General features: G+C 42.9%; 1 protein-coding gene across 4 annotated transcripts in view; it reads right to left on the bottom strand.

Moving 5' to 3' along the window:
- Positions 1 to 27,451, bottom strand: part of LOC129696233 (microtubule cross-linking factor 1) — a 156,044-nt gene that overhangs the window by 52,754 nt on the left and 75,839 nt on the right. For 3 of the 4 annotated variants that reach the window (XM_055633930.1, XM_055633931.1, XM_055633928.1), the window contains exons 6-9: positions 25,982 to 26,140; positions 16,660 to 16,782; positions 8,616 to 8,846; positions 160 to 336 (exon numbers count right to left, since the gene is read on the bottom strand). In XM_055633930.1, coding sequence (XP_055489905.1) covers positions 160 to 336; positions 8,616 to 8,846; positions 16,660 to 16,782; positions 25,982 to 26,140 — 690 coding nt within the window. The remainder of the gene's footprint in view (positions 1 to 159; positions 337 to 8,615; positions 8,847 to 16,659; positions 16,783 to 25,981; positions 26,141 to 27,451) is intronic. The other variant, XM_055633929.1, reaches the window with a different exon arrangement.

The following is a 27,451-nucleotide window of genomic DNA, read 5'->3' as shown; positions in this document are numbered from 1 at the left end:
CGCATCTGCTGGTCTGATATCTAAAGCTATGTGAGCATCATCAGCTGGTTCTTTTTGAAAACTAATTTAAAATACCAACTGCCGTAAAATTGCAGGTGGATGGGGATAGGGAGGTTCTGAAGGAGCAGTGATAAAATACAGTGAACAAGTGTCACACACCTGCTTCTGGTGTTGAAGTAATTCTTTTGTTTGTAACTGAGGCCTGTAGTCATCACTCTCTGAAGGGGAAAATTGGAAGTATTCAGTCAGCACGTAGCCACTGTCCTCTTGGTCAGGGTCCAGATCTGTCTGTTCAAGAAGCTGGTTAAATTCAGGCAGGCTTTCAATCTGTTCAAGCTGAAAACATTAATGGTTGTTAAACAACTATGAAAAGTTTTAAGTACTTTTACAATTGAAACAGCTCAAATAAACAATCATTCCTCCAAGATGAACCCTGTTGCCGAAGCCTTTAATTTTTTTTCTTTAGACTTGAGATTCAGCGTGGAAACAGGTCCTTCGGCACACCGAGACCGCGCCAACCAGCAATCACCGCGCACAATAGCACTATCCTGCACATTAGGAGCAATATACCATTTTTACTGAAGCCAATTAACCAACAAACCTGTACGTCTTTGGAATGTGGGAGGAAACCTGAGCACCCGCAGAAAACCCACACAGTCACAGGGAGAACGTACAAACTCTGTACATACAGCACCTGTAGTCAGGATTGAACCCGGGTCTCTGGCGCTGTAAAGCAACAACTCTACCGCTGCGCCACTGTGCCGTACAAACATTATAAATGGAAAAGTCTTTGATCATCTCCAAAGGCCACCGCTACAAGGACGCGAGAGATAGAACAAATAAAAGAGATATGACTCATTTTTACATTGGCACTGACAACTCGGAAGCTTCTGCTGAGGACTGGAAGAGGTGGAGAAAGGACTCCGGGCAAATATGAAGCATCATAGTAGCATGTAACTTAATGCACACGGTATTGGGGGTTCAGTATTGATGTGGATAGAGAACTGGCTGGCAAACAGGAAGCAAAGAGTAGGAGTAAACGGGTTCTTTTCACAATGGCAGGCAGTGACTAGTGGGGTACCGCAAGGCTCAGTGCTGGGACCCCAGCTATTTACAATATATATTAATGATTTGGACGAGGGAATTGAATGCAACATCTCCAGGTTTGCGGATGACACGAAGCTGGGGGGCAGTGTTAACTGTGAGGAGGATGCAAGGAGGCTGCAAGGTGACTTGGATAGGTTGGGTGAGTGGGCAAATGCATGGCAGATGCAGTATAATGTGGATAAATGTGAGATTATGCACTTTGGTGGCAAGAACAGGAAAGTAGACTATTATCTGAATGGTGGCCGATTAGGAAAAGGGGAGATGCAACAAGACCTGGGTGTCATGGAACACCAATCATTAAAAGTAGGCATGCAGGTGCAGCAGGCAGTGAAGAAAGCGAATGTTATGTTAACATTCATAGCAAAAGGATTTGAGTATAGGAGCAGGGAGGTTCTACTGCAGTTGTACAGGACCTTGGTGAGACCACACCTGGAGTATTGCGTACAGTTTTGGTTTCCTAATCTGAGGAAAGACATTCTTGCCATAGAGGGAGTACAGAGAAGGTTCACCAGACTGATTCCTGGGATGGCAGGACTTTCATGTGAAGAAAGACTGGATAGACTCGGCTTGTACTTGCTAGAATTTAGAAGATTGAGGGGGGATCTTATAGAAACTTACAAAATTCTTAAGAGGTTGGACAGGCTAGATGCAGGAAGATTGTTCCCGATGTTGGGGAAGTCCAGAACAAGGGGTCACAGTTTAAGGATAAGGGGGAGATCTTTTAGGACTGAGATGAGAAAGAAATTTCACACAGAGAGTGGTGAATCTGTGGAATTCTCTGCCACAGAAAGTAGGCCAGTTCATTGGCTATATTTTAGATGTGGCCCTTTTGGCTAAAGGGATCAGGGGGTATCGAGAGAAGGCAGGTACAGGATACTGAGTTGGATGATCAGCCATGATCATATTGATGGCGGTGCAGGCTCGAAGGGCTGAATGGCCTACTCCTGCACCTATTTTCTATGTTTCTATCTGGTTCAAAACCCTGGAGACCAGGCACCAACACCACAAAATGGTCAACGGCAACTGAAACACACTCCCCAATCCAACAGCCAGAGCCAACTTCACTTGTGGAAGCTGTGGAAAGATCTGCCTGTCAAAGATAGGCCTAGTCAGCCACAGCACGAAATGCAACCACTGACGAAACATTCGCCTTTCCAAGCAGGACAACGTCAAAGCTGCACCATTATTTCTCACAGATGGACGGATGCCAACAACATCACCAAAAGTCAACATATTAATTCCAGAGGCAACATGAAGAGAGAAAGGATTTCACGTGCTCATAAAGATCTAGCCTACTTTTTATGTCTAGTCTGATCCACTCACTGTTGAATTCTTGTGCAACGTCACTCATCAGATCAGGGTCAGGATAACTGCTCCTTGAAGCTGACCAATATTAGTAAGAGTATTTTCATAATCCTGTTGACTAGAGACCCTTAATCATTAGTGAACTTTAAAAAGAGCGCCAAAGGCCCGGTTCAAATGTTGACCGTGAAGGTCGGAGAGAAGCAGCAGCTAGATGTAGTGAGAGCGAGTATTGGCTGGAAGTAGGTGAGTCAGAGGGAAAGAAGATTTAAAAAGATTGCCAAAGGCCCGGTTCGTCATTTACAAATTAGCCCTAATTAGTTGATTAGGTAACAGATAAAGAAGTGCAGCTGCAGCGGAGTGGCCTTGTTGGGAGTGGCCTTGTTGGGGTGAAGTGCCTTAGTGAGGAAAGTGTGAGTCTTTGGCTCGAGAGTCTTCGCGCGAGGATGAGGCAAGGAGGCTACACCTGATTCAAAATTTGTGATTTTTTTTTTGTCCACTGAAGAAATGGCAGGCAAGTTGGTACAGTGTGTTTCCTGCAGGATGTGGGAAGTCAGGGCCACTGCTGGTGCTTCTGGAAACTGTGTCCAGGTGCAGCTCCTGAATAAACGTGTTAGGGAACTGGAACAGCAGCTGGATGACCTCAGGGACATCTGGGAGAACGAGAGTTTCCTGAATAAGACCTACAGTGAGATTGTCACACCAAGGACACAGGAAGAGCAAAGGTAGGTGACTGTGAGAAAGAGGAGTAAACGTGGAGTGCAGGAGACCCCGGTGGCTGTACTACTGAAAACAGGTACACCCTCTTGGGAGTGGATGACACAACAAGATTGCGTGGTAGACGGGGCTGTGATTCCAACCCTGGTGCCAAGGCTCAACGGGGAGGAGTGATGACAAGCAGAGCCGTAGTGGTGGGAGACTCCATCGTCAGAGGTGCGGACAGGAGATTCTGCGGCAGCAGGCGAGACTCCAGGATGGTGTGCTGCCTCCCTGGTGCCAGGCTCCAGGATGTCTCGGAGCGGCTGCACGGCATCCTCGAGAGTTAGGGGGAGCAGCCAGAGGTTGTTCTACATGTTGGCACAAATGATATAGGTTGGAAGAAGAAGGAAGTTCTGCAACAAGAATTTACGGAATTGGGTAGAAGACTGAAAAGCAGGACCTGCAGGGTAGTAATCTTAAGATTGTTTCCTGTACCTCGTGCTAGTGAAGGTACGAATAGGCAGATAGGAGAAATTAATGTGTGGCTGAGGAGTTGGTGCAGGGGGCAGGGTTTCAGATTCTGAATCATTGGGATCTCTTCCAGGGCAGGGGTGACCTGTATTAAAGGGATGGGTTGCACCTAAACTGGAGGGGGTCCAACATCCTAGTGGAAAGGCTTGCTAATGCTACAAAGGAGGTTTTAAATTAGATTGGCAAGGGGGTGGGACCTCGTGCAGGACAGAGGCATGTGAGAGGCTAGAAGTCGGTATGGAGGGTGGTGTGGGAAAGGTTAGTGGACAGAGTAGGCAGGTGAAAGGCGGAGAGTGAGGAAGGAGGGTTAGTTTAAACTGCACGTATTTTAATGCAAGGGGCCTGACGGGCAAGGCAGATGAGCTTAGGGCATGGATAGGTACGAGCAACTGGGACGTTGTGGCCATGACTGAAACCTGGTTAAGGGAGGGGCAGGACTGGCGGCTCAATGTTCTGGGGTACAAGAGCTTCAGGAGAGACAGGGGTGAGGGAAAAAGAGGAGGGGGGTTGCATTGTTGGTTAATGAGGATGTCACGGCTGTGTTCAGAGGTGACATTACGGACGGTTCGTCTAGTGAGGCTATATGGGTGGAGCTGAGGAACAAGAAAGGGATGATCACCTTGTTGGGGGTGTACTACAGACCGAATAGTCAATGGGAATTAGAAGAACAAATGAGTCTGTGGAATCCTCTGCCTCAGAGGATGTTGGAGGCCGGTTCTCTGGATACTTTCAAGAGAGAGCTAGATAGGGCTCTTAAAGATAGCAGAGTCAGGGGATATGGGGAGAAGGCAGGAACGGGATACAGATTGGGGATGATCAGCCATGATCACATTGAATGGCGGTGCTGGCTCGAAAGGCCGAATGGCCTACTCCTGCACCTATTGTCTAATGTCTAAATGTGCCGGGAAATTGCATACAGCTGGGGGTCAAATAAGGTTGTTGTAGTAGGTGATTTTAACTTTCCCAATATAGACTGGGAAAATCATACTGTGTAGGGTTCAGATGGGGTGCAATTCCTCAAAAGTGTTCAGGAGAGTTTACTTAAGCAGTATGTAGAGGCCCCCACATATGAGAGGGAAACGGTGGATCTAGTATTGGGAAATTGGGTGTGGAGGAGCCTTTTGGGACCAGTGATCATAGTTCGATTAGGTTCAAGATAGTTATGGATAGGGAAGAAAAGGGTCAATAGGCAATAGACAACAGGTGCAGGAGTAGGTCATTCGGCCCTTCGAGCCAGCATCGCCGTTCAATGTGATCATGGCTGATCATCTACAATCAGTACCCCGTTCCTGCCTTCTCTCCATAACTCCATTATCCGTAAGAGCTCTATCTAACTCTCTCTTGAAAGCATCCAGAGAACCAGCCTCCACCGCCCTCTGAGGCAGAGCATTCCACACACTCACAACTCTCTGTTCTAAATGGCTTACCACTTACTCTTAAACTGTGGTCCCCGGTTCTGGACTCCCCCCAACATTGGGAACATGTTTCCTGCCTCTAGCATGTCCAAACCCTTAATAATCTTATTTGTTTCAATAAGATCCCCTCTCATCCTTCTAAATTCCAGAGTATACAAGCCCAGCATCTCCAATCTATCAACATATATGACAGTCCCGCCACCCCGAGAATTAACCTGGTGAACCTACGATGCACTCCTTCAATAGCAAGAATGTCCTTCCTCAAATTTGGAGACCAAAACTGCACCCAATACTCCAGGTGTGGTCTCACTAGGGCCCTATACAACTGCAGGAGGACCGCTTTGCTCCTATACTCAACTCCTCTAGTTATGAAGGACAACATGCCATTCGCTTTCTTCACTGCCTGCTGTACCTGCATGCTTACTTTCATAGACTGATGAACAAGGACCCCCAGGTCCCGTAGTACTTCCCCTTTTCCCAACTTGACACCATTTAGATAATAATCTGCCTTCCTGTTTTTGTCACCAAAGTGGATAGCCTTACATATATCCACATTAATCTGCATCTGCCATGCATCTGCCCACTTACCCAACCTGTCCCAGTCACCCTGCCTCATAGCATCCTCCTCACAGTTCACACTGCCACCCAACTTTGTGTCATCTGCAAATTTGCTAATGTTACTTTTAATCACTTCATCCAAGTCATTAACATGTTAAAATACTCAACTGGGGTGAGGCTAACTTTAAGGGTATGAGTGAAGGTTATTAGATGGGAGAGGAACATTGGTCAAGTGGTATGTTTTTAAACGTGTACTGAAGAGAGCTCAGGATGTACGTCCCATTAGAGTGAAAGGCAAATGTAAGGAAGTTTGGCTGACGTGGGAAATTGAGACTTTAGTCAAAAACAAGAAGGATGCATGACACAGGTATAGGAAGCTGGGATCAAGTGCATCCCTGGAGGAGTTTCGGGAGCTAAGGAGTAAACTTAAAAAGGAAATCAGAAGGGCAAAAAGTGGCCAGGAGATAGATCTGGCGACGAGCATTAAGGACAATCCCAAAATATTTTATAAATACATAAGGGGGAAAAGGGTAAATAGAGAGAGAGTGGGATCGCTCAGGAATCAAAGCGGTCATCTATGTGTGTAGCCACAGGAGATGGGCAAGGTCCTCAATGAGTATTTCTCCTCTGTATTTACCAAGGAGAAAGACACTAGGACGGAAGAAATTGGAGCAGTCACTATAACAATCTTGAGAGCAGTCAAGGTTACTGTCGAAGAAGTACTGAAGGTTCTGCCGTGTTTGAAGATAGACAATTCTCCAGGGCCTGATCTGATATATCCGAGGACAATGTGGGAAAATAGAGAGGAAATTGCGGGAGCCCTGGTTGAAATTTATGAGTCATTCTTAAATACAGTATTCCAAAGGATAGGATATACAGGTATTTGAATGGGCAAGGGCTGATTAAGGATAGTCAACATGGTTTTGTACGTGGGAGGTTCGTGTCTTACAAATCTGATTGAATTTTTTGAAGACATGACCAAAAAGGTTGATGAAGGCAGAGCAGTAGATGTTGTGTACATGCACTTCAGTAAGGCGTTCGACAAGGTTCCGCTTGGTATGCTGCTCTGGAAGGTTGGATCGCATGGGATCCAAGGAGAGACAGCCAAATGGATAGCACAATGGCTCCATGGAAGAAAGTAGAGGGTGATGGTGGAAGGTTGCTTCTCGGACTGGAGGCCGGTGACTAGTGCCTCAGGTGTGCCTCAGGGTTCGATGCTGGGCCTGTTACTGTTTGTCATCTACATCAATGATTTGGATGAGAACATACAGGGCAAAATTAGCAAGTTTGCTGATGATTCAAAAGTCATTGGTTTTGCAGATAGTGAAGATGGTTGTGAACGATTGCAGCAGGATCTGGATCTGGATCGATTGGGCGGATGAATGGTTGTTGGAATTTAATATAGAAAAGTGTGAAGTGTTACATTTTGGGAACAAGGGTAGGACCTTCACTGTGAATGTAGGCCTCTTGGTAGTATTGAGGGATCTAGGAGTACAGGTGCAGGGTTCCTTGAATGTCGAGTCGCAGGTCGAGAAGATGGTCAAAAAGGCTTTTTACACATTGGCCTTCATCAGTCAGAGTATTCAGTATAGAAATTGAGAGGTCGTGTTGCAGATGTATAAGACATTGTTGAGACCACATCTAGAATATTGTGTTCAGTTCTGGGTACCATGTTATAGGAAAGATATTGTCAAGCTTGAAAGGGTTCACGAAAGATTTACAAAGTTGTTGCCAGGCTAGAGGGTGTGAGCTATAGGGAGAGGTTGAGTAGGCTGGGTCTCTATTCCATGGAGCGCAGGAGGATAAGGGGTGATCTTATAGAGGTGTATAAGACCATGAGGAACAGTCTTTTGCCCAGAGTTGGGGAATCGAGGACCAGAGGACTTAGGTTCAAGGTGAAAGGGAAAAGATTTAATAGGAATCCGAGGGGTAACTCGCACAAAGGGTGGTGGGTGTATGGAACAAGCTGCCAGAGGAGGTAGTTGAGGCTGGGACTATTCCATCATTTAAAAAACGATTAGACAGGTACATGGATGGGACAGGTTTGGAGGGACTTGGACCAAGCACAGGCAAGTGGGTCTAGGGTATAGTTTGGACATTGTTGGCCGGCGTGGTGAGTTGGGTCGAAGGGCATGTTTCCATACTGTATCACTCTATGACTAATGTAATAAAATGCACCGATAGATACTAAACGTGACCTGTTTTTGAATTTCCACTTCACAATGAAAAACAGACACCAAATTATATATCACTATTGTATCCAATATATTCTAGCACAAATTTTAAAAGTCACACATAACTGGTAAAGTTGCTATCTCATTGCTGCTTCATAAAATTACAATTAGGATTTACATTAGTAAGAGGCATAATTTATTTAAGATCAGATCTAGATTGCATTCATTTTCAAAATCATAATCAGTGATTGGTCGTTATCGCCTGTCACCATTCTCTTCCACCTTGCACTGTTATCTCGTATATCATGTAATCTTTGATTTTTGTGCTATCAAAGATCTTTCTTTTTGTTCCATTTCAATTTTATTTGCATCTTAAATCGCATTTTGCCTACATTTTCCTGTGTGTTTTCAAATGTCAGCTGTTTTTCTCTTTCCACAGGTGCTCCCAACATTTTCTGTTTCAGTATCACATTTCTGGCAGAATTTTGCCTTACCACCCGCATGTAGAAAGGGACTAACAATCGTGGCCGTATGATTTAGACTATTCAAAGTCATGGAGTCATTCAGCGTGGAAACGGATCCTTTGCCCAACTTGCCAACACCAACCAACTTGTCCCATTTACACTAGTTCTACCTGCCTGCATTTGGCACATATCCCTCTAAACCTATCCTATTCATGTACCTCTCTAAATGTTTCTTGAACAGTGTGATATTACCTGCCTCTTCTGGTAGCTCGTTCCATACACCCACCACTATTTGCGTAAAAAATCTACCTCACTTTTGATTCAATAAACTGGAATAAAAGAAAGCACACCCAGAGTGGACCTACCTCAAAAATGTCCTCTCCGCCATACTCTACTTTCTTGCCTTGCCGCCAATGTTTGAGCAACCATTTCAGTTTGACGTAGAAGAGGAAGGTGTTCTGTTTGAACATTCGCATCTCCTGCAGAAGCAGTGTCCTCTCATGACTCCAGGACTTTTGCTCCAGCCTATTCTGCAGGTTGAGGCTTTGCACTTCATAATCTTTCCTGAGCAGGTTCTTCTGGTTTTCCTCCTCAATCTGTCCCATGACAAATAGCGAAACAAAAAAAAAATCATTACTAGTGCTGTAGATTGAATAAAAACCTAAAGCTTAAGGATTCAATGTAAATGATCCTCAATGTTATTCCACACTTTGGCACACACCTACATCCCCAGAATCACACGCTTACTCAAATTAAACATAATTTATACATTATTTTCAAACCAAATGTTAATTAAAAATTAATTTAATTTAAAAAGTGGAAGTTATGATAAATAATTAAAAACTAGCATTTAATTAACTGAGTTTAATTCAGAGGATCGAAAATAGGGCCATTTTTATAGATCTTTACACCCAAGATCATAAAACATAGGAGCAGATTTAAAACATTTGGCCCATCTAGTCTGCTCTACTATTTGATTGTGGCTGATCTATTTTTCCCTCTGGAACCCATTCTTCTGCCATCTCACCATAACCCTTGACACCCTCACTAATCAAGAGTATGTCAACCTCTGCCTCAAAAATATCCAATACCTTGGCTTCCATATTTCTCTGTGGCAATGAATTCAACAGATTCACCACCCTCTGGCTAAAGATATTCCTCCTCCTCTCCTTGCTATAAGTACATCCTTTTACTCTGAGGCTCCGCCCTACAAGACTCTATCACTAGTGGAAACATCCTCTCCCCATCCACTCTATCAAGGCCTTTCATCATATCAGCATCTGGCCAGGTACATTCAGGCCACAAGAAGCCCAGGGCACACTGTCTCAACATCATATCCATTTTGGGGATTAAGCAGAGGGCCAAATATATCTGCTGGTGCAAAAGTTGGATATGTTTACAAGTCCTTTACCAATTGTGCATCTCAATGCATAGGATTTCCCTCCTCCTCCATCAAATCTGGATTAACACTGCCAAAAGGCAGAGATTTGCCAAAGAGGATGTTTCTAGTAGCCAGTTCGACCTGGAAATGAATCTATCCCAAAGTGTGAAAAAGCAGTTCAAGAAGGAACTGCAGATGCTGGAAGATCGAAGGTACGCAAAATTGCTGGAGAAACTCAGCGGGTGTAGCAGCATCTATGGAGCGAAGGAAATAGGCGACGTTTTGGGCCGAAACCCTTCTTCAGACTCCGACGTTTCGGCCCGAAACGTCGCCTATTTCCTTCGCTCCTTAGATGCTGCTGCACCCGCTGTGTTTCTCCAGCAATTTTGTGTACCTGTGAAAAAGCAGTAATCTGCGTCACCGGAAAGTCCCTATCACTTTCTGTATAATTTACTCCTGTATTCTAACCCATTGCATCACTCACCATTAATGAGATCTTGAACAAAGTATATAATTATAAATAACACTTTGCAAACATCTAAATATAAGCGTTCAATCACCAATGCCCTTGAGCCAGAATAGAATGCCTCAAGTCATCCAGGCCAGTGACCTCAGCTTGCAAGACTTTAAAGCTCTTTGTTAGGTTAATGTCATTATATTGTAGGAATCAAACAACAATTTTAGCGCAAAATAATGATCACATTTCCTCATGGGACCTTATTTATTTTCACGGTAATTTTAAAAGTCTCCTGATAAATCTGCTTCTACATATAACCATATAACCATATAACCATATAACAATTACAGCACGGAAACAGGCCATCTCGACCCTACAAGTCCATGCCGAACAAATTTTTTTTTTTTTCCCCTTAGTCCCACCTGCCTGCACTCATACCATAACCCTCCATTCCCTTCTCATCCATATGCCTATCCAATTTATTTTTAAATGATACCAATGAACCTGCCTCCACCACTTCCACTGGGAGCTCATTCCACACCGCCACCACTCTCTGCGTAAAGAAGTTCCCCCTCATATTACCCCTAAACTTCTGTCCCTTAATTCTGAAGTCATGTCCCACATTCTGACTACATCCCACATGAAGACAGGGTCTTGTGGCATGGGAGGGAGGGGGAGCCAACAGGCAATAGGCATTCTAATTCAGCATTAATCAAATTAAAAACATGTGCACAGATACATATGTGCACAGTGAACTGTATTTTATTGTATGTTCACCAAAAGCATTGCAAATTAAATTCCTTTATAAGCTGGGTATCCTGATCCCTGGGAGTCTTCAATCCTTTTTTGTTTCTTACCATTGGAGGGAAACAGTTGATTTTCCTCTATTTGGTGAATAGAAAGCGTGACATTACTGCGTCCATGGAATTCTCCAGAGAATCTTAGCTCATAGCAACATGACAATTTTTAACCTATATCAGCATTGAAATTCTTTGGCACTGTTTACTGTACATCTATCCAAACTACCAATTTTGGCTACAAATCAATCCTTCCTCAGAAATACTGTAGGACAGACATGAAATTATTTCTCCCTAAGTTGGAAGCCCATACTATGTCTGACTTCTACACAACCCAAATGATAAGACCTGCTGTAAAATGGTTGTTGTATCTTATTTAACCAACTGTGTAGCAGAGAGGACCATTTACTCGTTGATAAAAACTAATCACTGCCACTTCAGTGTTTCTTCCTGTAGAGCAGAAAATGAGTGGCTTCTAAGCAAATATCTCTTTCAAAAAAAACGCTTTCAAAAATTACCAGCGAATCAAATTTGGCCACTATATTAATGCAAATGTTCCAAATTATAATTAGTTGTTAAGTTAAAAGAAAGCAATTGCTGGGCTTTGAGCTAGTTTTAGCATGGAGCAGATCTCATTCACCGTTGCTTTCTCATCAAAGTAAGTCTCCATGAAATTTCAATAATAACATGCATTATTGGATTATCCATGGCTTCTCCACACAGTGCCTATGCCATCCTTGGCTGGCAATTCCAAACGGGGAAATTAAACATAATTTTAATCAGTTTAAACATGGGGCTCAACTCCTTTACCTGGAAAATGGTTACCCTTCTCCCAATTTTTCATGTTCCTTCATGTCTCCTTCCCTTCTCTTTTCCCTCAAACAGCCTTCACTCTTCTGTGCCTTACCACAAAGAATTGTTCGCTGATGAGCCCCTCACTCCTCACACCATAGTAATCTGAGACCATGACAGGATCAAGGTCTTTGAGTTTGCTTATTGCCATCCTGATCCAGTAGGAGGAACCAAGCGTAGGCTTGGCGATCATTTCGCCAAACACCTCCGCTCGGTCTGCATTAACCAACCTGACCTCCCGGTGGCTCAGCATTTCAACTCCCCCTCCCATTCCGTATCCGCCCTCTCTGTCCAGGGCCTCCTCCACGGCCAGAGTGAGTAACACCGGAAATTGGAGGAACAGCACCTCATATTCCACTTGGGGAGTCTGCATCCTGGTGGCATGTACATTGAATTCTCACAATTCTATTAATCCTTGCCGTCTCCTCCCCTTCCTACCTCTCCCTCAGCCCTCGGGCTCCTCCTCCTCCTTTTTCCTTTCTTCTCCCCGCCTCCCCCCACCCCCCATCAGTCTGAAGAAGGGTTTCGGCCCGAAACGTTGCCTATTTCCTTCGCTCCATAGATGCTGCTGCACCCGCTGAGTTTCTCCAGCATTTTTGTGTACCTTCCAGTAGGAACGAAGTTGTGAACTAACTACAGAAACAATTCTCTTTCAACTAGACTACAACAGACCAAGTTATGAGGTGAGAAGATTCTCAAAGTTTGGAAACCACAATCCCAAAGTCATCAATTCCTCATATACTAGCTTAAATTCTAACACCATGTTCAAATGATTCAAATCCTGTAGTCCAAATAGGATATAACACAACGTTGGGAGCTCATCACGTTGACCCATCACGTGATGAGCTCCCAATCTCTAGTGCATTGTTTGGTGGGAAAGTGCAGTCTAGTATTTTCCTTATAAGAGAGTGGGAGAGACATTTTTCACTTCTGCAATACTGGAACAGAGACGGCTTCTTCCCAGCTGTTATCAGGCAAGTGAATGGTCCTCTCACCAGCTAGAGTGATGTCCTGACCTCTTGTTTACCTCATTGCAGACCTTGAACTATCTTTAATTGGACTTTATATTGCACTAAATGTACCCTTTATCCTTTATCTGTACACTGCGGTCAGCTTGATTGTAATCACGTATAGTATTTTCTTTGACTGGATAGCATGCAACAAAATGTTTTTCACTGTACACGTGACAATAAACTAAACTGCTTGTTCTGAAAGACAGTTCATGCTTCTTCTTGACTGATCCAATCCAGGATTAATTTTTGGTCTGGGATATTTAAGCACTTGTAAGAGGCCATGAATTTCACTTGCTGGGAGAAAGAACACAGGAAGAATACTGAAGCTCACAAGCCAGATAATTTGGCCCAGAGGCTATGTCCTCGGTGCCACAACCAAAGCATCCCGCACACACTCTACACAAGATATACTATTCCCTCAAAACCATCCTGATTTTTAAACCCACCTCTGCTGCTGATTTAAAATAAAGGACGTAAAGTACTGGAGTAACTCAGACGTTTTGGGTCAGGACCCTTCTTCAGACTGATTATAAGAGTGGGACCAAAGATCCTATAGTGGAGCAAGATAGACCACTCCTGCTAAATGCAATGGGCTGACGTGTAGTACGCAATGGAGCGGATTGTGGCCTTTTTTTCATCCATTTCAGTAACCCGACTTTGTAAATCCTTCTTGGCGTTGCGGAGGAACAGTTTGTGTGTGTGTGTGAGATATAGGGTTAGATTCATAATTCTGTTCAATCATAATTCTGTTAAATTTTGTTAAAGATTAATATGTTAACAAATTATCATTCTGTTAATTGTCTTTTTTAATGTTTTTTTAAAAAGCTTTTCTTTTTAAATGGCTCATGTGCTGTGTTTGAGTTTGAGTTGATTTTTGTATTACTCTTGCACTGTAATTCAACTAATCACACTGTTCACAACTGCGGTATTTGGAAAATAATAGCAATATGAAGATTCCAGTTGCTCTGCTCTTGGAATCTTGGAATGTTCCTTAATGTTTTTTTGTGTCTATGGAATTGTTTTTCAACAATAAAATGGGTCTGGTCTTCCCAATAGCCAGAGAGTGGAATGAGATCTGTCTGTAATGGTGGGGTTATCTAAATGAAGTATTTAACAAAATAAAATTTGTTTTGAGCTAGATTAAAAAACGATGTATAACTTAAGGATGGTTTTATTCAGCGACCAAACAACTGATTAGATTGTGTAGGGAAGAACACACATACACACATATATGTTTAAGAAGGAACGGAACATCGAACCCGCATCCGCTAAGTTTCTCCAGCACTTTTGTCTACAAACATATATGAATGTGATATAGATGTATATAATCATATAACACACACACACATACAAATTGTTCCAGATTTGTGTATATATATAATGATAAACTTTATTTCGGACTCAAGGGGCAACATTACATAAAAACACATTGCAACCTCCCCGCAACTTTACCCTAAAGCCCCAGCCGTGCTGATCCGGGCCAGACTTCCCACACGCTGTGGAAGGAACATAGGCATCTTTTTGCTTTTTATTGCGAGGCAGAGAGGCAGAAACAAAATGAGGAGAAGATTTTTACCAAAGATATTTGATTTTTACGAGGATGGTTCCGTAACCGGCTTCCGTCTCCGTACTAGTATCTTTGCTCCGCTATGGTGGACAAAGATGGTGGAGCCGGAAGCCGGTTACGGAAATGGGGCCGAAATTTACCCATGAATCTGCCCATGACTCTACTACGTCTTTTTTCGTCGAATGGAACTATCTTGCTCGCTATAGGATCTTTGAGTGGGATGGGGAAGAAACTGGGTGAGAGGAGAGGCAGGGCAAAGCATGGCATGTAATAGGTGGACTCAGTCAAGGGAGGATTTTAATAGGCAGGTGGTTGGAACAAAGGAAGGAGATAAGAGCAGAAGGCATGATAGACTGATTGAAGATTTGCAATTTGTGAAGCCAGAGTAAGGAATGTAGGAGGAGGGAGAGAGGAGAAATAGGTGGGTGGCCAGGTGGAGCACAGGGGAAGGAGTGTTGTGCAGGAGAGAGGGCTTTGGCTGCCCTCTGATTCCTCAGTGAAGCTATCTTTATGTGTGAATCAATAAAATGTCCAAGAAAAAAACATATTATTTGGACTGTTCGACCTGCTGCCCTCTGGAAGGCGCTATAGGTGCTTCAAATCCAGGACAAATAGACTCAGGAATAGTTGTTTTCCGAAAATTATAACTACTCTAAATTCACACATGCACTGACTTCACAGCCCAACACCCGGACTTCCATCTGTATATATGTATATAGCGCCGCAGAATTGTGCACCTATCTATCTCCCTTCGTTTTTGTTTTTCTGTTTCTTGTTTTTTGTACTAAATTATATGTATGCACTGAGTACGAGCAGCTTTTAATTTCACTGTACATGTACAGTGACAATAAATGGCATATCATATCATATATCATATCATAGATTAGATCACAGTGGAATACAGAGTCTTTCCTTCACTTAAGGAGTACCAGAAACAATGGTGATGATATTGACCGAACTATGATCGAACAAAATAGCAGTGACCATAGATCAGATTAGCAATTTTATGAAGATAGGAGGAAGGGGGCAAGGATGGAGGATATAGAGGAGGTGAGATGACCACCACAATCTAATGTGTGAAAGTATTACAGATTTGTTTAGATACCTCCAACTGAGAGATTATTACAATAAAAAAGTAAAAAGGGAGGCACTAGAAGAAAATAATCCAGTGGTAGAAGTGATAGTTAATGCGTATCATCAAAAAACATCAAGGATTATTTCTAAACGTTATCATGGTTTAATGGAATGTCAAGCTAAAACTACATTTTATGTGAAATTTAAGTGGGAAAGGGAATTGAACATCACAATCTCAGAAGAAGAATGGCATCATATGTGTGTAACACCACAGACATCCACTAATTCACAAACATGGAGAGAATTTAATTGGAAAATATTAATTTGTTTCTTTATTACGCCTAACATAAAAAGCAAGCAAATTCTAAGGCAGCAAACATGCTGGAGGCAATGTGGCCAAATAGACGCAAATCATGCACATATCTTCGGGAGTTACCAAAAATAGAACCATTTTGGGACAGTGAATTCAGTATTAAAGGAGGTATTTCAGGATATATAGTCTCTAAGAAGTGTTCCATTTTACACCTGGGTAATATAAATACAGTGGTGCTGGAGGAAGATCATTACTTGGTTAAAATCCTACTCACAGCTGGCAGAAAGGCCATTACAAGAAACTGGCTTGCAGCGGTCACACCCAGACTTAGATAATGGTTAGACATAGTACAGGAAATATTTGTGATGGAGAAGATGACATATTCTCTAAGAGTGAAAGAAGACAAGTTTAACAGAAAATGAGAAAAATGAATTAGGCATAGAAATAAAGACGGTTACACAAAAAAGCTGGAGAAACTCAGCGGGTGCAGCAAATGGAGCGAAGGAAATAAACGTTTCGGCCCGAAACGTTGCCTATTTCCTTCGCTCCATAGAAATGCTGCTGCACCCGCTGAGTTTCTCCAGCTTTTTTGTGTAACCTTCGATTCTCCAGCATCTGCAGTTCCCTCTTAAACATAGAAATAAAGACATTGTATAATTTTATTGACACTAATGTAAGTTATTGGAAAATGTTTTAATAAGAAAATAGTTCTGTATACTGCATCATTAATTGTAAACTGACCCCCCCCCCCCCCCTTCTGCATGTTGTATGTTTCACTGCATTGTTGTATGTTTCATTGTTATATTTGTGTTTTATTTGTGTATGTATAAAAGCAATAAAGACTAAAGTGAAAAAAAAGAAAGTATTACAAATTATAATCTGTAATCTTTTCTGTAAACTGATTTTAGCATCTTGCATTAACCTATAATCCATTTCATAAAATGCATGAACCCACCTGAAGAATCTTGCTGGTGAATTTTTCGTTTTCATCCTCTCGAAGCTGTCTTTCCTGTTCTAGCCGAACCTGTAGTTCTTGGACAGATAGATTCTGTTCTGGCACAACATGGGGTTCCCTAAGCTGTTTATTTGGAACAAGGAAACATATTCAGTTGAAGCAATATAAATAAAATAAATATTCCTGGAATAGAACCTCTGCTCAAAAGGTTCCTCAGTTGCTGCAGGTTTTTAAAAAGCAATATTAAGTTACAAGTACACAAAATCTATCTGTTCCTCCTCATTTTACTAACTATTTTGTGCTTTCTTGGTCACCCTCCACCCTCCCTATGACCCTGAGCTTTCTTATAAATGCTGTTTTTATCCCCCATTTATCCTCTTTGGGTCCTGGAAAGAACAGCAAGAAAAATAGGCCATTTTATCCACAGTGACCATGCTGCTCTTGGGTAGTTTCCAATGTGTTCCACTTCTGTGCCATCTCAGGGATCCATATCCCTGTAACTTTACTCTCTGCGAAGAACTTGTCCAATTCCGGACAAAAATGTTACTCTTGAATTTGCTTACTCCATAACTCAAACCAATATACTCTGAACCGGTTTCCTTTGCCAATTATCTTCTATTTATGTTCCCCGCTATGAGCCTTCCTGTGAGATAGAAACCCATTGAAACTATTAAAAACGCATCAATTTCAAACACCAGTTTTAATTCTTCTCTTCTCTGTTCCAGGCTGAACAATTTCATCCTGATGGTTCAAGAGGTTCACTCATCACTAGTTTGTCAATAAAAAAGAGATGGACAATATATTGTACAAAACATTGGTGACACCACACTTTGGGAGTATGGTGTGCAGTTCTGTTTGCCACGCTACAGGGAGAAACCTCCTCCACTGTCAGAGTGAGGGCACATGCAATTTGGAGAAACACCACCTCATATTTCGGTTGGGGAGCTTACAACCCAGCGGTATGGATATTGATTTCTCTAACTTCCACTAAACCTTGGTTCCCTCTTTCTCCTTCCCTCCCCCATCCTAGTCGTCCTACTGGTTTCACTGGTCTGAAGAAGGGTTTCGGCCCGAAATGTTGCCTATTTCCTTCGCTCCATAGATGCTGCTGCACCCGCTGAGTTTCTCCAGCTTTTTTGTGTAACCTACTGGTTTCACTGTTGTCCTGCTTGTCCACTGTTTGTATCCACTCATTATCACCTTCTCTACAGCCAACAATGGACAATTGTGGGCTCCACCTTTCCTTCACATATTTCCAAAAGTATGTGCTCATAAGCATAGCATTTCACCCTAACAGATATTTTAAAATGTTTTCTATCTACTTTGCAAATATTAAATTCAAGAAACCCACAAATGTTATAATAGCTTTCTCAAATTATACTGTTGCCTTCAAAGAATGGTGTGTGCCTCTCCCTTCCTAAAACAATCAATTAGCTCATGTGTAGGAAGGAACTGCAGATACTGGTTTAAACCAAAGATAGACACAAAAAAAGCCACAGTAACTCAGCAGGTCAGGCAGTATCTCTGGAGAAAAGGTCCAGAACTTTCATTAGACCGAGTTAAATCTGAAAAAGGGTCTTGAACTGAAACATCACCTATTCCTATTCTCCAAAGGTGCTGCCTGACCCGCTGAGTTTCTCCAGGTTTTTGTGTCTTCAATGAGCTCATGTTTTCTCTCCTCATTCTTCCATCATTGCACACTTGTGTGTGTATAAACCTCATCTGCTATGTGTCTGTCTGTGTCCGCCTAATGCCTGTTGTAAACATAATTGTTTGTCATATTTCCGAGGATGCTATCATTTAAAAATTCTGGACCTATGCCCTGTAAATCCACATTCTGGTCATTAATACATATCCTTGAGAGAGCCACTTCATATTTCTCTTTATAATGATAAAATAACCACTCACCATTACATTTTTCCCATCTATGTGCTTGTGATACTCATGAGCCCATGAGCTTTCATTTTGACATAGATGTGGGGAATCACCCATGGGTAACAATGGCCACACCTCTGCCTCTTCACAAACGTACGGGCCAGGGTGCATCCACACACACTCCTATAATAGTAATACTAGCCCTGCGGGCCATCTTGCCCACGCTGACCAACATGCCCCATCCATATTAGTTCACCTGCCTCTCCAATGTCTTGTGCAACTGAAACATGTCTTCCCAATTTCTACGCACAATAATCTGACTGATGGAGGCCAAAGTGCTGAAAGCTTTCTTTACATAGAAACATAGAAATTAGGTGCAGGAGTAGGCCATTCGGCCCTTCGAGCCTGCACCGCCATTCAATATGATCATGGCTGATCATCCAACTCAGTATCCCAAACCTGCCTTCTCTCCATACCCTCTGATCAATCACAAGGGCCCATCTAACTCCCTCTTAAATTCCAATGAACTGGCCTCAAGAGTGGCAGAGAGTTCCAGAGATTCTCTCTCTGTGTGAAAAAAGTTCTCTCATCTCGGTTTTAAAGGATTTCCCCCTTATCCTTAAGCTGTGACCCCTTGTCCTGGACTTCCCCAACATCATCTTCCTGCATCTAGCCTGTCCAAACCCTTAAGAATTTTGTAAGTTTCTATAAGATCCCATCTCAATCTCCTAAATTCTAGAGAGTAAAAACCAAGTCTATCCAGTCTTTCTTCATAAGACAGTCCTGACATCCCAGGAATCAGTCTGGTGAACAATGAAGGGTCTGGCATGGGGGGGACCGCCATGAATGAGGGGGGAGGGGAAGAACAAAGGTAGACCTGGCACGGGACACTTTGTAAACGCTCTTTATGTGGATCCTGAATTTTATTTACAACCAGCCATTTGCTTGCTCCAAACCGCAGACCAAGGTGGTCATTCCAAGAGTGATTTGCGATGACAGAGAGAGAAAGAAAGACACTATAAAGACTAAAGAGAAATAACTGGCCTCCTTATATCCTGTAACGAAACTGAACTCATTATGACAAGTTAGATTTCCAACCAAATAAATATTTTCTCCACATCTACCAATATTAGATCTTCATTCAGGGATCATTTCTCATACTCAAGGATACTTGAGCTAATTTATCCACAATTTAACCCTTTAAGGCCCAGTATAATTCCTGGCCAACTTGCTGTACCTACTTTGGCCTATTATAAAAATAAAATCCAGAATCGATTAATTTAGTACATAAAATTACTTTGTTAGAGAATATGCTATCAATATGTTTTATATACTCTCAGCCAAAATTGCTCCCATTTCCCTTTGGAAGTTAACTCATCATTCACTGATGAATCAGACTTGTAAGCTCATCAGGACCGAGTTGGTGTTAGCTCAAGAGTTGGAGCTATTTAACTGTTGTGGGGAACTAATTCCTAAAACACCTGCGAATCCCAAAAGCCGCAAACACCATTATTACAGTTTGCTGGGTGCCTGTCACCGCAATGGGATTGAAATCAATCAGCTGGCTCATTATAGTTTTGTACTGAGTTAAAAGTGAAATCACTGGATTAAAAGAGAAATCATAAGAGACAAGAAGTCAATGTAGATTACATCAAGAATCAAGCCCAGTGGTTGCAATTAATACTTTAATAGGATTTAAAAATTAAATGTGCAGTCTTTTCTAAAGCCGAACAGTCTCAACTGATCTGCTGACAGAGAGTTGAGTGTTGCTTAAAAAAATCATTTATCAACTCAAATAATCCTGCCAAAAAATTAAAAATGTTCGAATCAGACATCTGTGGAATATGAAAAGGACACTAAGTGCTGGAGTAATGCAGCAGGTTAGGCAGCATCTCTGGAGAACAGATAGGCAACGTTTCGGGTTGGGACCCTTCTTCAAACTGAAACTCAGCGGGTCAGGCAACATTTCTGGAGAACATAAAGACAGTTGACGTTTCGGATCAGATTGAAGGGTTCTGACCCAAAACGTCACCTATCCATGTTCTCCAGAGATGCTGCCTTACCAACTAAGTTAATCCAGCACTTAGCGTCTTTTTTTGTAAACCAACATCTGCAGTTCCTTGTATCTATATGTGGAATATAAATGGAGAAGGAAACAAGATTGCAGATTCCGTTTGGATACAAGGGAGCGATTGGAATGGACTATAATGAATCCATGCAAACAATGGTACAGTTGAGGTAGGGTGATGTAAAATCCACCTGGCATATCCCTTTTATCTAGATTAGGGGCTACTCTACCACTTCCATCCTCCCCATCCACAATCCAAACAATCTAAAAAATTCAACAATTTAAGGCAGCTTTTACTAACACCTCCCTTCCCCCATCCCTTTCTCCCTTCTCTTACTTGTCCCCCACCCCCCCCTCCCTCCCTTCCCCTGAACCTTGGCTGACCTCACACCAGTTTTTTCACACCCCCCCCTCCACTGAAAGTCCTTCAACTAACTGCACTGTTCGCAACAATATATCCCTCTTAAACCCCTTTCTCACGGGGCGACTTGACGCAAGAGTTAACCAGAGTTGAACATCGTGGGAACCTCTTGCGATAACCGTACGGCATTCGTGGACCACCGTGGACCACCGTGGCGCTAACGGCAGGTACTCGTGTAACTTGGTGACACGGGAGAAAATTCAAACAAACTTGAATTTCTCCAAGAGTGACTTGTACACTTGTGGTTGAACATTGCAACATTATATGCACGTAGTGGCCAGTGCGATATCCATACTGACTCTTGCGTGTACCGTGGGAACTCCAGCGAACGGTGAACCCGGAAGCTGGACAGAGGGGACAGAAGGTGAGTAAGAATTGTCTTCTGTGGGATTGAATTTAAAAAATAAAGATTTGAATCCGCATATGGACATCAACTTATTCATGAGTTATGTTAATGAGATTCAAGAAAATATCTATAATCTTTAAAAGGGACTTTACTGAAAGGTCCCGCATTTTTATGGTCCGTGAGAAATTTTTCACATGTACTTCTTTGAGAGATACAGCTCGGAGTCCTCGCCGACCAGCGATCGATGCCTTTCCGAAGCAGGGTCCGGAACGCTACCAATCTATGTTCTCCAGAAACCCGTGTAAAGGAGTGAACTGCACATGCTGGTTTAAAACGAAGACAGACACAAAAAGCTGGAGTAACTCAGCGAGTCAAGCAGCATCTCTGGAGAAAAATAGGTGATGTTTCGGGACAAGACACATCTTCAGACTCAATTCCGATTAGGATGTCTGAAGAAGAATTCCGATTCAAATCGCCACCTATACTTTTTCTCCAGAGATGCTGCCTGACACGCTGACTTACTCCAGCTTTTTATGTTTTTCTTCCCAGATCTGACTTACCTGCTGACTTACACCAACATTTTGTGTCCGTGTTCACTATGAATGTTGAATTATTTAATTTTAGGTAACTTACACTTACTCTCTCTCTCTCTCTCCTCCCCCCCCGCCCCCCCCCCCCCCCCCCCCCCCCCCTCCCCCATGCAGTAAATGTTGGTTAACCAGTCCAAGGTTTGCAACGCTTGTTCCCTCTTGGGATCGCACTATCCCTAGCCAACAATTGGCCTATCAGGGAACCAAATATAGACATAAAGTGCTGGAGTGACTCAGTGGGTCATGCAGCATCTCGAGAGGAAAGGGTTAGGCGACATTTCGGGTCGGGACCCTTCTTCAAAATACCCTGCTGAGGTCATCTGTTGTTGGCCCTAATTTGTCCCGGTCTTTTCTTGCTTCCAGTTCCCCCCTACAATCATCCCGAAGAAGGGTCCCGACCAAAAATGGAATCTATTCCTTTTCTCCAGAGATGCTGCTTGGCCCGCTGAGTTACTCCAGCATTTTGTGTCTAACTTGCTGATTCAGACAGTTTTTGATTATCTGAAACACAGGAAATTTGCACTTGACTCTTTACTCGTCTTACTACACGTTGGAAAATTTAAACTTGGGCAGGCAGCACTAAATCGTGCTCCCTTCAGTTTACCAGGGGGTCGGGACTCTTTGGGAGGGAAAGGTGGGGGAGCGGGCAGAGCAGCAGAGAATTGTTGCTCCCTTCATTTTCCCAGGGGTCTGTCACGGGACAGGCAGTTGGGATTTCACAACCTTGGGGCCTCTCATAGACATAGAAGGAGGTGCAGGAGAGGACAGATGGCCTGCACCGTCTTCAATTGACTGGCGGCGGGTGTCTGTCACCCCCTGAACAAGGCACATCTGACTCCCTCTTAAATTAGCCACATGGCCTCGACTACCCTCTGTGAGAGTTCCAGAGCATCACCACTCTCTCTCCCTCCCTCCCTCCCTCTCACACAGGCTGAGAGACTCTGCCTCAGTAACTGTGCTCACTCCATCTGTGTCTCCCACATACACAGTAAAACTCTGCTTTGTGTGTGTATATACCAATTCAACCAAGGGAGGATATTTATAGTGTGTGAAAAAAAAGTGACATCATTTGTGCCACGTGATGATTTAATTACACTTGACAGTTTACAATGTCATTCAAGATTTAACGGGAAAGCTCGGGAGACGGACAAGTCACTCGCACAAATAACAGAAATGCCGAGTACCGTGGGAACTCTTTGTCTACCCCCCCCGTTATATCGTGTGATATCGTGCTAGACCACGACCACTTCACTCTGGCTACATCTTGCGTCGTCGCCCCGTGAAAAAGGCCTATTAAGCTCACAACTGCTTCTATATCTAACCTTCGTCCAACAATCTGCCTATCAGGGAACTGCCTTGCTTGAGATCTATTGCCGGTCATGACCTGCCACTTTTCACTTATTTCCCCCTACTTTAATCTGTCCGGAGAAAGGGATCCCTATCCAAAATGTTACCTATTCATTTTCTCTAGCGATGCTGCCTGACCCGCTGAGTTACTGCCGCATTTTGTGACTATCTCTAACCTAAAAGCATTTCTTTAATGATGATCCATGCCAATCTCTCAACATTTTGTTCCACTCAGGAGTCCTGTGGATTTTAATTAGTAACTGTTCACGTGGAGCTTTATCCAACTTTTCAATGAAGTCAATGTTGTTAGTCAAGCACGACTTTCTATCCAGACCAGGGCTTTATTTTTAAGATAGGATGAGCAAATGCTCCAGTTGTATCGTTCAGGCTTCTATGATGTTAGCAATCACTTCCTTTTTTTAAATATCAGTTTTTAAATCTCGTGGGGGTTACTACAAATGAGTAGCGATTCTATAATTTAAATATAAATTAGCAAATAGTAAGACACTTGGACATGGACAAAATATGGGCAAATGGGATAGATACGCTGGGCCATAGGACTGACTCTATGTTGTATGAGTCTATAAGTGCACAGTGCATATAATAAACCTCTTATGTAATAAACCACTCATGCGACCATTTCTTATTCTTCGGCCCCCTTTGGTCATGGCTGACCATGGGTGTCTCCAGGGTGCTATTCGCTACATGGGAATGTGCGTGACTTTGTTTAACCTGGGGAGACTGGTGCACAGACAGGGTCAGGATCCAATGGCATGGGGTCCAAGAAGACCGGAGACCCTCTTCTGCTGCAGCCTTCATCCGCCTTCCCAGCCGTTGTGACGCTCCACTGAGGTCAACCATCATCCTCCGCCTTCTCCACCGTTGAGGACTTAGTTGGATTGCTCTTTGTCAGAGACCCCCCCCTTGACCTTACAGCCATTGGTGGCCCTACCAGGAGCATAGCTCCAGACGCTCTCAGGATTTCCACCCCGACCAGGTGACAATCCAAAGAGAAGCATGTGGCAATACAAGTCTAAAATATCCCAAAACAAAGAACATAAAACTGAAGGGTGACAATCCTTGCACAAATTAGACTATGGCATGTGATTGGGCCACTGCCTTGCTAATTATAAATTTCATAGATCATAACGTTTTTAAAAAACAACCTGATATCAGATATGGAAAAAAATCTATATCTATGAATTTAAGCTACAAGACACCACCTCAAATTATGATTGAGAACTAAAAAGACTGCAGAGTGAGCAAACTCCGCACCCCCACAGGCGACATTCCGTTATCTTTCACAGGTTTCAGTCTCCACCTTTTGAGGTCATATGCAATTTTCCCTTTGGTTGTAGATTCATGATGTTCAGCTCTTTCCCCAGAGGCGACAAACCCAATACTTTGGCTGTAAGGAAAATATATTGGGCATATGCCTCAATAATCCCACTCCTTCAGTAGGCAAAGTACAATTCGGTGGAATCTAACGCACCAACAAAAAAGTGGGTTCAGTAAGCAATATGTCAAAAGATAACCATAGCAAAACTAGTAGGAAATTCATATATGCACATGCTTTCATTGTTTAACCACAGTACAGTGTGCTGCACAGATAACACTTTGAGAACTACAAATGAAAAGAGATTCTCCATTGTAGTAGTCTTGCTGATTGAGAGTCAAGGATAATGGGCCTGTCCCACTTGGGCGACTTTTTAGGCGACTGCAGGGGACTATGCAGTCGCCACATGTTCGCGGGTGGTTACCGGGGAGTCGCCTTCATGGTCGTGAGGAGTTCCCACATTCGGGGAACTAGTCGTGGCCTCATTATGGTCGCCACAAATATTTCAACATGTTGAAATATTAGTGGCGACTCGAATGAAGCCGCCATGGAGAGTAGTGAGAATTCTCGTGCCATAGGCGAGTCGCCAGGAGGTCCTGGTGGGTTGCCAGGAGGTCGAAGGTTTTCGTAGGTTCTAACCGGTGCTGACCGGTGAATTTCATTGGCTCATTGGGGAAACAAATGTAAGCAGTAGTTTTCAGAACCAAGGTTTTAAACAACCGGCAATGTTAAATGTCCGCCGAACTTCACAGTCGTGTATCTCTGGCTTCTTAAAAGTTGTCTCCACTACTTCTCCCTCCTTCTCCCCCTTTCTCCCATCTTCTCCCCCCACCCCCCCTCTTTTACAGGACTTACTGTACACTGTGCTTAGCCATCTTAATTACAGCACCAACCTTCCTGTTCATCGCAGTGTTTGTCTGCTTCACCTTGGCTTTTCACTGTGTGAATTTCAGACAGTGCTCCCCCCACTTGTCCTGTCCCCCGCCTGCGATGTGTTTGTGTGTGTGTGTGTGTATGTGTGTTCCACTCTTTTGACAGTCGCCGATCCAGTTGCCAGTTTTACAGGTGACTGCCAGCAGCTTGACAGTCGTGGTGATGTAGCCCAGAAGCCAATTTAATATCTTCTTATATTTTTAACTAAAATTCGGCTTCATCAGTGGGACAGGCCCATAGTTGGCAAAGCAAGCCTTAATCAACAATCTCAAGTGTTCATCTCGGGCATCATAGGAATATAACCTCATTCCCTCTAAATGAGAGGTCAGTTTTGCAATTCCCTGATTACGCAAGAACAGTTCTTAAGTTCATGAAGTGCATGCTAAATGCTAACATTGTTTATTACCTCTGGACTGAAGCAGTTCTTGCTTTCCGTTCCATAGATTTTGTAGTCTCCGTCAGATTTGCGGCTTTGGTCCATCACACCTCGATTTTGAAGGTTCTCTTGTTCCTGTGTATGTTCGGGGACTAGTTGCCATGCTGGCTGATCCCTCGGTTTGGACTGCTGAGTGCATGGACGATTTAACAAAAACGACAAAGAACAGAGGGGGAAATAAAAAATAACAAAAATGGGTATAGTAGACGACTAAAAAACTACAAGACAAAGAAAAGCATGAAAAGAAAAAACAACTTAAACACAGTGGCATAAGAGAGTGATGAAAACAGAACCAAAATGAGAATGAGCAAAATGATGGGCTGAAACATCTGAAAAGAAAAAAGAGAAAGAGAGGAAAAAAGAATGCAAACACTGGTTATGAGGCGCATGCAATGATGGATGATTCAAACCAACGGCAAGCTTACGGATCATGAAAGATTTTTGGTACAAGATTTGCCTGTTCTCACAGGAGATGTGCAGAAAGCATCATCCAGTGGCGTTTTACGCTGCAAGCAATTGCCATCCACAAATTATTAGGCTGCCTTTCTGAGGAGACTATGAGCCCTTTGTCTAGAGGAGCAGGGAAGTTTCCATTCATAGTGGGCTCACCTTATGTGTTTCTCTGGATCATTTGGTGAATTGTTTCTCTTAAACAGCCTCTCATAGTCCATCATTCAACTCATGACTGAATTCAAGAAGTCTGATGACATTATGTTTGGGACCACAACTCTTAATGAATAAGTAAACCCACATGCTACAGAATCATAATTGTTGATGGTATCAATAAGTGAATAATATTGTTTTTGTCATAATAGTAATATATGTTAATATAATTTTACATGGGGTATTGCATCATTAAATTACCCAACGTAAAAATCCATGAAACATTTTCCTGCTAAATATCATCAAGAATACATTTCATGACGTCTCCAATGGGTATCAGTGGGTCCTGTGGCTCATTGATAAAATAGTGATGGTTGATATCTGAATCTTGCTATGGAAGGCAGTGAAGATAATAAGCTCCAATGTATTCACAATCAATACATCATCAATGGTTATTGATTTGGTAGCAAACAAAATAATTAAAGCAGGAGTGGGCATCAATGGGAGGAGGGATGATTTTCTTCAGTGCTAGAACCCAAAAGCTGGTGGACTTTGACCTGCCTACAACAACAACACTCAAAGCTCCAGTCATCCATACTGATAATCCACTTTCAATTCTCCTTGGACTACCACAAATCAAACTCCTTACCATTTAAATGTATAAATTAGTTAAAATATTAATTATGCTTTGGTATAACATCAATTTGCCATGAGTACAATTAAAAGCTCCGCCTGGGATTTCTAATCCTAACTTCCAATCTTTCCCCATGATCCCACCCCAAGTAAACATACAAAAGCGTAGAGGTGAAGGGTTGAGAAAACAAAGGGAATATAACA

This window comes from Leucoraja erinacea, chromosome 4 (genome assembly GCF_028641065.1).
Source record: "Leucoraja erinacea ecotype New England chromosome 4, Leri_hhj_1, whole genome shotgun sequence".
Taxonomy (NCBI): Eukaryota; Metazoa; Chordata; class Chondrichthyes; order Rajiformes; family Rajidae; genus Leucoraja; species Leucoraja erinaceus.
This window is presented reverse-complemented; position numbering and strand designations above follow the sequence as displayed.